This window comes from Beta vulgaris, chromosome 6 (assembly GCF_026745355.1).
Source record: "Beta vulgaris subsp. vulgaris cultivar EL10 chromosome 6, EL10.2, whole genome shotgun sequence".
Classification (NCBI taxonomy): Eukaryota; Viridiplantae; Streptophyta; class Magnoliopsida; order Caryophyllales; family Amaranthaceae; genus Beta; species Beta vulgaris.
Genome location: NC_079207.1, coordinates 13,779,856 through 13,791,238, shown reverse-complemented (window position 1 = coordinate 13,791,238; position 11,383 = coordinate 13,779,856). Strand labels below are relative to the sequence as shown.

Here is an 11,383-nt window from a genome sequence, read left to right as displayed (position 1 = left end):
ACTTCTACCATTTTTCATTTATCAGGTCAAACTTTAAGACTTTGACACATGTATATACTTCATCCGTTCCTTTTAGTTCACTACATTTCCCTTTTATGGAGGTTTACTATTAATCACTACATACAAATCTTAAGTTGCTTTTCCCTCTCACATATCTCCTTTTACACATGATATTGGGGACCACTTGTCTCCTACAAGTCTCTACTATCATGTGGGATCTTGTACTTCCCAAAATATGAACTTTTTATAACTTTTGTAATACGTAATCGAAGATTTTAACGATCAAAGGTGTGCTTGGAGACCGTCAGAAAGCAAATGATAGAAATAAAAGAAAAACGAGGGCAATATTCCTCATCCACTAACTAGTTTGAAGTTTGCTTAAAACTTTTGAAGGATGATTTTTAGCATGTACTCATAATACATGTTAGTAGTATTCATCTTTTGACCTCTGATACTGTTGTCCAACTTTTTCACCTGTAGTGGTAACATTACTAAAAGCTTTGAGAGATCAAGGTTCAGAGAGTTATGCTCTGTTGGTTTTTGGCAGGTCCTGAAAGTTCTTTTGCTCCGGATCCTGAATCAGTTGCATCGAGCATTAAATATCACGCAGAATTCACTCCTTCATTCTCTCCTGCGCTTCTTGAGCTTCCGAAGGCATTCTTTGCCACTGCAGAAAGTGTTCGTGATATGCTTATCATCAATTGGAATGCTACATATGAATACTATCAGAAGACAAATGTTAAGCAAGCATATTATTTATCGATGGAATTTCTACAGGTTTGCTTTTGTTTCCTCAAGCTACTGTAATTAATAAAAGGTTAATATCTCCTTTTATCTTTCCCCGTGCAATTGAAGGTTATATGTCTGTTACAATATATAGCAATACTGACTTTGCAGCCATATGTGATACAAGGAAGCGAATTTCTTATTGTAATTTGTTTTGAAATATTGAGAATATGCCTCTTGGACTTATATCATATCTGATGTTCATTATTTTCTTGATGTTTTTTTTTCTTTGGTAGTTTAGGGCAGAGCTTTGTTGAATGCAATTGGCAATCTTGAGCTATCAGGGGCTTATGCAGAGGCTTTGATAAAACTTGGCCATAATCTTGAAGCTATAGCTGAGCAGGTTCCTTCACTATGTTCTTTTTAAAGACATCCATATATGTAGATAGAATCATTTGATACGTCCAGTTATTTTCAATTTGAAACATTGTGTATAACCAAAGAGCAGAAATTATGTAAGAGACACTAGCTGAAAGGCCCAACATGTTAGACGGATGTGTCTTTATGGAAAGTGCTGTCTTCTTTCTAGTTACTAGGGTCTGTATGAATGCTCTGCAGGAGCCAGACCCAGCATTAGGAAATGGGGGACTAGGACGACTGGCCTCCTGCTTTTTGGATTCTCTGGCTACACTTAACTACCCTGCCTGGGGTTATGGACTCAGATACAAGTATGGGTTGTTTAAGCAAACTATCACAAAAGATGGTCAGGAAGAAGTCGCTGAAAACTGGCTTGAGGTAAGAAATGCTTGTTCTATATGGTTGTATCTGGTTGCTCCCAGTTCAACGTCATTGCTTCAGCTGTAGTGCATGGATGGCATGTCACAAGTTCCTTATGGATGACTCATAATTTCTCTCTTTCTCTTTTCTTTGTGGCTTGTCTATATTTACTGACAACTCAAACTTTTCCATACAGATGGGTAATCCCTGGGAAATTGTTAGAAATGATGTCTCCTACCCGGTGAAATTCTATGGTAACGTTATCACCAGGCCAGATGGGACAAAAGAATGGGCTGGGGGTGAAGACATAAGAGCTGTTGCCTATGATGTGCCCATCCCAGGATATAAAACTAAAAATACGATTAATCTTCGGTTATGGTCTACGAAGGTTCCGTCGGAAGTTTTTGATCTACGTGCTTTTAATGCTGGTGAACATTCAAAAGCATACGAGGCCATGACGAACGCTGAGAAGGTGGGTATTAATTCGGTACTTGCCGCTTATCACCAGTCATTAGTTTGTTTACAGTAGAGTTCTGTGTATTAATTAGCTACCCAGAATTTTCAGATTCTGAATTTGTTGGATCTGCTAAACCCACTACTCCGATAGTCCTATCTGTGGAAGGCTGTGTATATTACCTCTCTTTTTCTGTGTTTCAAATCCAACAGTCATAAAATATGTCCTATCAACTTCTTATAGATGATTCCTCTCTGCTGTTTTCTCCTCGAGCAGATATGTTATATTCTGTATCCTGGTGATGAAACACGGGAGGGAAAGACTCTCCGACTGAAGCAGCAGTACACCTTGTGCTCTGCTTCCCTTCAAGATATTATTGCGCACTTTGAGAAGAGATCAGGGCATCCTGTGAACTGGGAAGTGTTTCCTGAAAAAGTCGCCGTGCAGATGAATGACACACACCCAACACTCTGCATCCCAGAGCTCATCAGAATATTGATGGACATCAAGGGTTTGAGCTGGAATGATGCATGGAGTATAACTCAAAAGTAAGTCTTCTCCATACTATCTTCTTCTTGGTAGGGCCCTGTCAGAGTACTTACTTGTTCATGCTTAATACTGACATCAATATCTGGGTAAAAGGGGGAATTTAAAGGGGTGGGGTGAAAGTGGATCAGGAGAGGGACAGTTTATTGTGCGCAATGTTCCTTTTTTGAATTTCACTTGTTTCTGTTTGTGATACTACGCTTTGATTAATAGCTCAATCCTTACTATTCTCCAATGGCTTAACCTTTCCTCCAGAACTGTTGCATACACAAACCACACGGTATTGCCTGAGGCATTGGAGAAATGGAGTTTGGAACTTATTGAGGAATTGCTCCCTCGACATGTTGAAATCATAAAACTTATCGATGAGGAGGTAGTTGGAAAAGCATTATCTGGATACTGTATGGAGTAACATTTAGTGCCATTGGGAAAATTTTGTGTACTCTAATTCTTGCTTTCTCTTTCCATCTTTTTCACCAGCTAATCAAAACCATAATAGCTGAGTATGGTACCCAAGATCTTGACTTGTTGCAACAAAAACTACAACAGATGAGAATTATAGACAACATTGCATTACCTGCATCCGTGTTGGAATTGCTTGTTAAACCACTAATTATAACACCAATACCTACTGCAACTGAAGAAGGTGAAGCTCCTAGCAATGATGAACCTGTGGTAGAAAAAGAATTATCTGAAGCAGTTGAGGATCCTGTAGAAAAGAAGGATGAAGCTGAAGTGTTATCTATTCAACAGAAAGAGCAGCCTATTTTTAACCCAGACCCGAAACTACCCAAGACCATTCGAATGGCTAACCTCTGTGTGGTTGGTGGGCATGCAGTCAATGGGGTCGCTGAGATACACAGTGAAATAGTTAAGAATGACGTTTTCAATGATTTCTACGAGGTAAAAATGCACAAGCATTAGCCTGCAATCCTGCATTTTGTAATATAATGTAAATGGAGTAAACCTTGCTGACTTTTCTGCCTGGTCTCTTTGTTGCAGTTGTGGCCTGAGAAATTTCAGAATAAAACTAATGGTGTCACACCTAGAAGGTGGATACGATTTTGTAATCCGGCTCTTAGTAAGATTATAACCAAGTGGACTGGATCAGATGACTGGGTTTTGAAGACTGAAAAGCTTGCAGAATTAAAGAAGGTAAAACTAAATAGCTTTGTCCTGATGAGTAGATTGATCACTTTATCTGGAAGCAAAGTAGGATCTCCGAATTTTCTACTTGACAATAACACCCTGAGTGTGTGTAGCAACGTTATGAGAAGCTTTATAATATCCCTTCTTGCAAGAACAAAATATAGACAAGTAAACCAGCCATATGTCATTCCTGAGCTACAAGCTTAAATAGTCAAATTTAGTCGCATCCTCCAATGTCATCTTATTGCATTCACCAACATCAAGCTATTACCAGGCTTAAACACATCAAGATAATCCAACAACAACTGCCCACATAATAGCCACTTCTCTGTGCAAGCATCCCACATTCTTTACTTCATAGCACCACTTACTTCTCAGAGCTGCAAGCTACCAGTTCACCCTTGTTGTCTCTCGCGATCATGCCCTAACCTGTGCTGCTTTCATTCTCAAATAATGTAGCATCTATCTTGAACTTTCACAAATGCAGTCTAACCTACGTTGGTGCTCATTCATCATGGTGATTTTATACAACCAGTTTCTACCCTTTGTTGGTAACAGTTGGCAATTAAACATCAAGACCCTCAATTTCATTCCTCATGCTCCATAGGTTCCAGAGAGACATACCAAAAGGTGGCGGATCATCATCTATTAATGTTCAAAACATGAAATTAGCCCTGTTCTTGGAGTATTATGACCCTGAATTAGAGCTGTCGAACCTTTACGGTAAAGAATAAAAAAAGGGAGAAAAGGAGTCCCTGCTGCTCCTGACCCTGGAGCTATTAAATCGATCTCCTAATTATCCATAAATACTATATAATCTTAAAAATAAAGACATCTTATAATCCCACTCATCTACCTTGCTTTAAGCCAATATTTTTTATCACCTCCTCCTAATATCTCCAGTCAATGCCTATCATATGCCTTACTTATGCTCGACTACAGAGATGCGAAAGGGTTCTTTATTGAAACCTTGTGCTTTAAAAAGTGTGACCTCGTAGGTCTACAGTGTTGCTTAGGGCAAACATAAAATTTATCACAAACAACAATTCTAATAAATTTAGGATTCAGAAGGAAGATACCATGGAGATCTGAATGAATGTTTATTGAGAAAATAGTTCTAATACTGGATATTTGCACTGTGTCCTTCCTGTCAAATTATTCTCTAGTATCATTCGCAACCTTAATCAACACCGATTATGCTATTCAATGATGAGCAGTTGAGCACTACGCACTGCTATATGTGGCTTGCTTTGCAAAATGCAACAGAGATTGTTGGTTTTGATAAGGTGGAAAAATAGGAGATAGTGGCAGGTTTTCTAAAAACCTATGTGTTTGTGACATCCATTTCATCTTTATTGATCCCATCACCCATCTGTCATGCTATCCATATGCTTGTTTGAGGGCTTTTTTTTCCACAGCACATGCCTCAATATCCATTAAATGGCTTCATGTTACAACTGTACAATGAAATGTCTCTCATGTGTTGTCTATGACTTTTCCTGCAAATAGGCATGCATGCAAGTGTTAATAGCACAGGCTAATTGTCGATTTTGTTTGTCATGTTGAAGAGGGTGCTGGTAGCTTCATATTTCTTTTATTCTGTTGCCTACAGTTTGCTAATAACGCAGAGCTTCAAACTGAATGGAGGGAAGCAAAAAGGATCAACAAAATGAAGGTTGCAGCCTTTTTGAAGGAAAAAACTGGATATCTTGTGAACCCAGATGCGATGTTTGATGTGCAGGTCATTATCAGCTGTTGAAAGTATTCTCATTTTGTTAATTTATAATTCTATTCTTCTATCTGTTTCACTGCAAAGTATGATGTAGTTGATGAGTCCGGCATTAGTGTTATTCATTGTCTTGTATAGTTGTTATGTTTGGTGTCTGAATGAGACCTAACCTATTCACATCATATCTAAGCAATCTGAAAAAAGCATCCGCGCTATCAGATCTCTAACCTTTCATAAGCCTTTTTTTCTTTAGCATTGATTGTGGGCTCTCTAGGGAACTTGCATTATATTTGACATATTCAGTAAATCACCAGAGCGCAGTTCAATTCATGCAGTTGGACCTTCTGATATGGATTATGCTGTGAACACTTTACTGTGGCAATTTAAGACTTGATTTTTACCCATGTCACCCCCACACCCCCTGCAAATACTTGGACGCTCCTGGGGGCCGGGATCACGTAAAACTACGTGCCCCCAAGCACATTTTTTTGCACAGTTGTCGTATACTTTGCTCAAATGAGCAAAATGTAAAATGTGCAAAAGGTGTGAGAAGCACTGGAGGCTTTGCCACCCCCAACCCCCCAAAAAAAAGGAATTTGAAGAATAAAGAAGTCTTTATTGTTGCTGCTTACATGCTGTGGCTGACACTCCCAGGACGAATATGAGTGTAGCTCAAATTTGCTATTCAAGTTCATTAGCAGTATGAAACCACAAGTATGCAATGATCCTGTACATAAACATGGTCCGTGGTGGTTAAATACATGTGTTATGAAGCATTTTTTATTCTTCTCGAGATTGTGACTCTGTTAATATCTCAGGTGAAACGTATTCATGAGTACAAGCGCCAATTGTTGAACATTTTGGGTATTGTTTACCGTTATAAGAAGATGAAAGAAATGGCTCCTGAGGAAAGGGCTGTGAGATACGTGCCTAGAGTGTGCATCTTTGGTGGCAAAGCATTTGCCACATATTATCAAGCCAAGAGGATTGTGAAATTCATTACAGATGTAGCTGCCACTGTAAATAATGATCCTGAAATAGGTGATCTTTTGAAGGTACAGTTCACTGTTCTGTTAATTTGTTAATCTATTATTCTCATCATGTATTGCTATTGTCCATTGAGCATACGTAGTCTCATCATCATAAACATAATTCTCGAAGTATGCGTGATTTAATTTTCACAGATTTAACAAGTACTAGATCGTCCAAGTAAAATTCTTAGTGAATTTGACTTGTATGCTACATTGTCCAAGGTCAGAGTTATCTATGGCTCATTAAATTGTCTGTGCTTCTCATTACTGTAAAGCCGTAGATGGTCATTGATTATCGGTGATAGTAACTATATTAAATGCTCAATTTATTTACTATCAATCGGATAAAAGATGGATGAGAAATGGTCTTGAAGTTATTGCAGGGTAAAGTTACGTATATATCACCCTCACTTACCCTGCCCAAGGCAAGAAACGTCTTTAGAGGCATTGGGAACTGGGTTAATATTAGATGTAAGTTCTTGCCTATTGGCAGACTTGCACTTTGTTCACTCAGGTTCTTCATCTCTTCTGATGCTCTGTTTGGTAAGTGATCAACTTGATATTTATCATGATACTCAACTTATCTTTGAAGGTTCACAGCCAACGTTGTGTCAATTTCTTACTTGAGTTTGATGTCTGGTAGCTTCACCTTTTCTTTCCTCTCTTTTCTCTTTAACTTTGTGTACGACTGTGTAATCCTATTCCCTTCCTCTTTAGGTTGTATTTGTCCCCGATTACAATGTTAGTGTTGCTGAAGTGCTTATTCCTGGCAGTGAGCTCTCCCAGCATATAAGGTAATTTGCTTTCATACATGCTCAGCGGTCGGGTGATATATGAAGCTCTTAGTTATGTTCATTATATGTACTCAGAATATGTACACAATTGAAACAAGCACATCCATAAGCACACCAGACCACTCTTTTCAAGACATGTTTATGATCTTCACTTTATATTCAAAGGCTTGGTTTTCATAGAGGTAAAGCCTCTGACCTTAAGCCTCCACCACGACCCACCTTAACCAGGTACTCCTGAGGTTTCACAATATTCACCTGGTACCCTCGCGTTTTCAACAATTCACGTGGGGCTATGAGGTTTTGAAAAATCATCACAATACCCTTAATGACTAACGACCGTCAACTCTGTTAGTCATTAAGGTTTAAGCAACCAAATTAACCCCTAACTAACCTAACTAATACTAATTAATCCTAATTAGCTCTAATTAAACCTAATTAAGAACTTTAAACCCTAATTAACCTATCTCTCTTCCTAACCCCTAACTCCACCACCTGACCCCACCCCACCATAATATCCTAACCACCCAAACCCCACCACCTCCCCTCACCCCACCCCTGCGGCCCCCGCCCAGCAGCGGCAGCATTGCCAACCCCACCCCAGCGCCGCCAATCCGACCCCAGTAGCCGCCAACCCAGCACCGCCATCCAGCCCCGACCCCAGCTCACCGTTAACCCAGGGGCACCACGCAACACATATCAACCACAACACCAATGAGTCACACCTCAGCACGGCGTAACCAACATCCACCCACAACAACTCCATCTCGAAGAGGAGAGAGAAAACGCGAACAGAGGGAAGAAACAGGACCAATTGCACCACACGTAGCCACCGACAACGAAACAACAACAACAACGACAAGGCGATGACCGCATGATGAGAGTGAGAGAAAGCTCCGGCAAGCTTGAGGATGCCGACGAGCTGAGAGGAAGAGAGGTGCGAGAGAGAAAATTCGACTGGGGTTTTGGGGTTTCTCACGGGAAAAGAAAGAGAGGTGCGGGAGAGAAGCGGCGGTGGAGGGGAGGCGGTGGGGGCTGGTGGAGGGGAAGAGGAGGGGTGGGGGCTGGTGGAAGGGAAGGGGAGGGGGTGGGATGGTGGTGGAGGGGAAGCGGAAGGGTGGGGGGGTGGTGGAGGGGAGGGGTGGGGGTGGGTTAGGATTCAACCACTTCAATGGGGTTAGGATCAACAACGAAAAAATTGAAGAGAGAAATCAAGGCAAAGTGAGAGAAGAAAATCCAGTTGGAGGCGTAGGCGCCGACGAAGCAAAGAGTGGAGGGTGGTAGTTTTACTGGTGATGCAAAAGTGGAAGGTAGGGGTGTTGGTGTTGCTGTGGTGGAGAGAGAGAGTGAAAATGTTGGCATAAATTCTCATAAACCAGAGGGGTAAATGGTGAATAAAGTTTGTAACGGAAACTTAACGGCAAGGTCAAGCCATGTATTTTTCAAAACCTCAGGGGCACCAGGTGAATTGTTGAAAATGCAAAGATACCAGGCAAATATTGTGAAACCTTAGGGGTACCTGGTGAAAAAACCATAATAATAATAAATAAAACCTTAGAAGAGGGACCATGTAAATGTCATAAATATTTTTGAGGGTTACCTAGCAAAAGAGGGACCATGGAAGAAAAGAAGCATATTTGAAGAAATTTCTTATTGGCTGTCAAAATCGTTTTGTTGTTGTTGTTGGGGGTGAAGGGAAGCTTCTGTGGGTCCCCTTAGCTTTGCCTACATGATTGGAAGATCTGCGTTAAGTTTTTTTTACTTACTACTAGCCAGCCAAGCTCGTTTTGATGATTCAGCAGGTGTAAGCTCGTCATTTTTTAGCCTTAGATGAATGGAGAGGAGTTAATCTTCATGTTGTAGTTACTTGCGCAGTTGCATTCTACCATTAGATTCTAATAACTACACAGTGTAACACACGAAAGAGGGATGTGTAAGCTTATAGTTTATATTTAGTATATCCCACCTGTGTAACAATATATTGAAATTGTTAAACGCACTTCCCTGAAGCACTGTACAGAAGTAGCTTCTGAAAATAAAGATTACTTTTTCTTGATCCTGTTATGGTGTGGCAATGTAAAGTTCATCAATTATGGTCAACAAACAATACGTGCAGCAAGGTACATTGGTCAAGGTTTTATGACTACCCTATCCCACGCTTACCGTTTAACTGTAACTATTCAATATCCTTATGAAAAATTGATCACATCGGAACGTTTTCGTGGTCGAATTCACTTTGAATGTGATAAATGCATTGCTTGTGAAGATCCTTCATTCTGATCTTTGGCAGGACCAAATAGCCATGTGTTTCTCTTGGCTGTAGTGTCCCTCCCATTTTATTCTCTATCAATATACTAAGTGAACTCTGTTGATGTTTAACCCATCAGTACTGCTGGAATGGAGGCTAGTGGAACCAGCAATATGAAGTTTGCAATGAATGGCTGTCTGTTGATTGGTACTCTGGATGGGGCTAATGTTGAAATAAGGGAAGAAGTGGGAGAGGAGAACTTTTTTCTTTTTGGCGTTGAAGCTCCTGAAGTTGCTGGCCTTAGGAAAGAAAGAGCCGAGGGGAAGGTAAAGTAGTGCATATACGAGTAGTACTTTTCTGTTTTTTGCTCATACATGTCGAGTCCCTTCCACATTCAATATTAAACGTTGTCTTCAAGTACTTCCTTGGTGACTAACCGATGTTAACATGGAAAAGTGAGACACAGAATAATAGCTATGTTTCTTTGTAGTTTGTGCCTGATCCACGGTTTGAAGAAGTAAAGGAATATGTTAGGAGCGGGGTATTTGGTCCGTACAATTACAATGAGTTGCTGAGTTCACTTGAAGGAAACGAAGGCTATGGTCGAGGTGACTACTTCCTTGTTGGCAAGGACTTCCCCAGCTACATAGAATGCCAGGAGAAGGTTGACGAGGCATACCGTGATCAGAATGTAAGTTTCTTTGACTCTGTAATTTACTTGACTTTGGATTTAGAAGATCTTTTCTAACATCCTTCATAGTTCATAGTTGATAGATGCTTAGTCTTTAAACAAAATGCATAAAGAACCAGAAACAATAAAAAATTATTCCCTCCCTGATCAAGTCATAGAATTTCTCCATATAAATTATAATACCGAGAAGTGCAGAAATGTCTGACACTTACCTGGACTTGTAATACATTTGGTGCAAACATGCCATTACTAAATTAAGTAATGGGCAGAGGATATAATTGACTTAACTATCGCGAAGGGCCTTAAATAGGATCATGTATGTTATATTCTTAATTATGAGAAGTTTAGATAATGTGACAACAAATTATGCATGCAAGGACTTTCATGATGGTACCTTGGATGGTTGTGCTGTTGTAATTTTCGTCATGGTGTACCAGATAACTCTGGTGGTACAGTGGCTTTTTTAGTAGGGATATGCTATGAACTTTGATTCCTCCTTGGCTCCTTGAGAGAAAACTATCAATGTCAAGGCTTTACCTTCATCAATTGCTGATATGATGCTGCTGTTGCTACTTTCTAATGTCAACTTTATGATAGTAGTAATCATAATCAGTAGGAATTACTAGTATCGAAATTTCTAGTTATCTCACACCACCTGTATTGATATTTGATTGGCATCAGACATGGACTAGAATGTCAATTTTGAACACGGCTGGTTCATCAAAGTTCAGCAGCGACAGAACTATTCACCAGTATGCCAGAGACATATGGGGGATTGAACCTGGTATCCTACCATAGACAGCATCCTCAACTGTGGTGAAGCCCCATGTTTATTTTGCTAGTAGTAGGGGTACTGTGTACATGTGAGAAGTTTATATTCATGCTCATGTAGATAGTAGAAATACAATTAGCCTTGTAGTATAGTTGTAAAGTTAGGATTGTAGGAAGGTTAATTGTATTAAAAGGATATTCGAGCAAACGTTAACTAATGCTTCTGATGAATTTTAATGTTATTTACACCAGAATCTTATTCATGAATACCCTGCGAGTTCAGCTCTTTAGGGCAAATATCTATAATTTTTCTCAAGCGATGCTCGAGTTCTTTAATCAACATATACTATTATACTTTGGGTGTATCCTTTTTAAGTCAAAAAAATCTTCTGTACAAAATTGTCAAGTTAGTCTCTCAAATAATACAAATCGTTATTTTAGTGAAAAATTACAACTGATCAACTATGTTT

General features: G+C 39.7%; 1 protein-coding gene across 1 annotated transcript; it reads left to right on the top strand.

Moving 5' to 3' along the window:
* The first annotated feature begins 510 nt into the window (after window positions 1–510).
* LOC104895815 (alpha-1,4 glucan phosphorylase L-2 isozyme, chloroplastic/amyloplastic) lies at window positions 511–11,182 on the top strand. The gene is made up of 14 exons (XM_057395586.1): window positions 511–777; window positions 1,028–1,129; window positions 1,345–1,521; window positions 1,700–1,975; window positions 2,234–2,505; window positions 2,759–2,876; window positions 2,984–3,406; window positions 3,506–3,658; window positions 5,265–5,393; window positions 6,200–6,436; window positions 7,130–7,206; window positions 9,591–9,777; window positions 9,942–10,142; window positions 10,824–11,182. Exons 1-14 carry the CDS (start codon window positions 526–528, stop codon window positions 10,938–10,940), a joined length of 2,721 nt encoding a protein of 906 aa, XP_057251569.1. The 5' UTR covers window positions 511–525; the 3' UTR covers window positions 10,941–11,182.
* The last annotated feature ends 201 nt before the right edge of the window (window positions 11,183–11,383 follow it).

Bases quoted from the DNA above. Each gene is read 5' to 3' on its own strand.
- LOC104895815 (XM_057395586.1), top strand. From the start codon at position 526: ATGCTCTGTTGGTTTTTGGCAGGTCCTGAAAGTTCTTTTGCTCCGGAT. The intron at 1,130-1,344 runs GTTCCTTCACTA...AATGCTCTGCAG, and splicing joins TTGAAGCTATAGCTGAGCAG to GAGCCAGACCCAGCATTAGG. The intron at 6,437-7,129 runs GTACAGTTCACT...CTTCCTCTTTAG, and splicing joins AAATAGGTGATCTTTTGAAG to GTTGTATTTGTCCCCGATTA.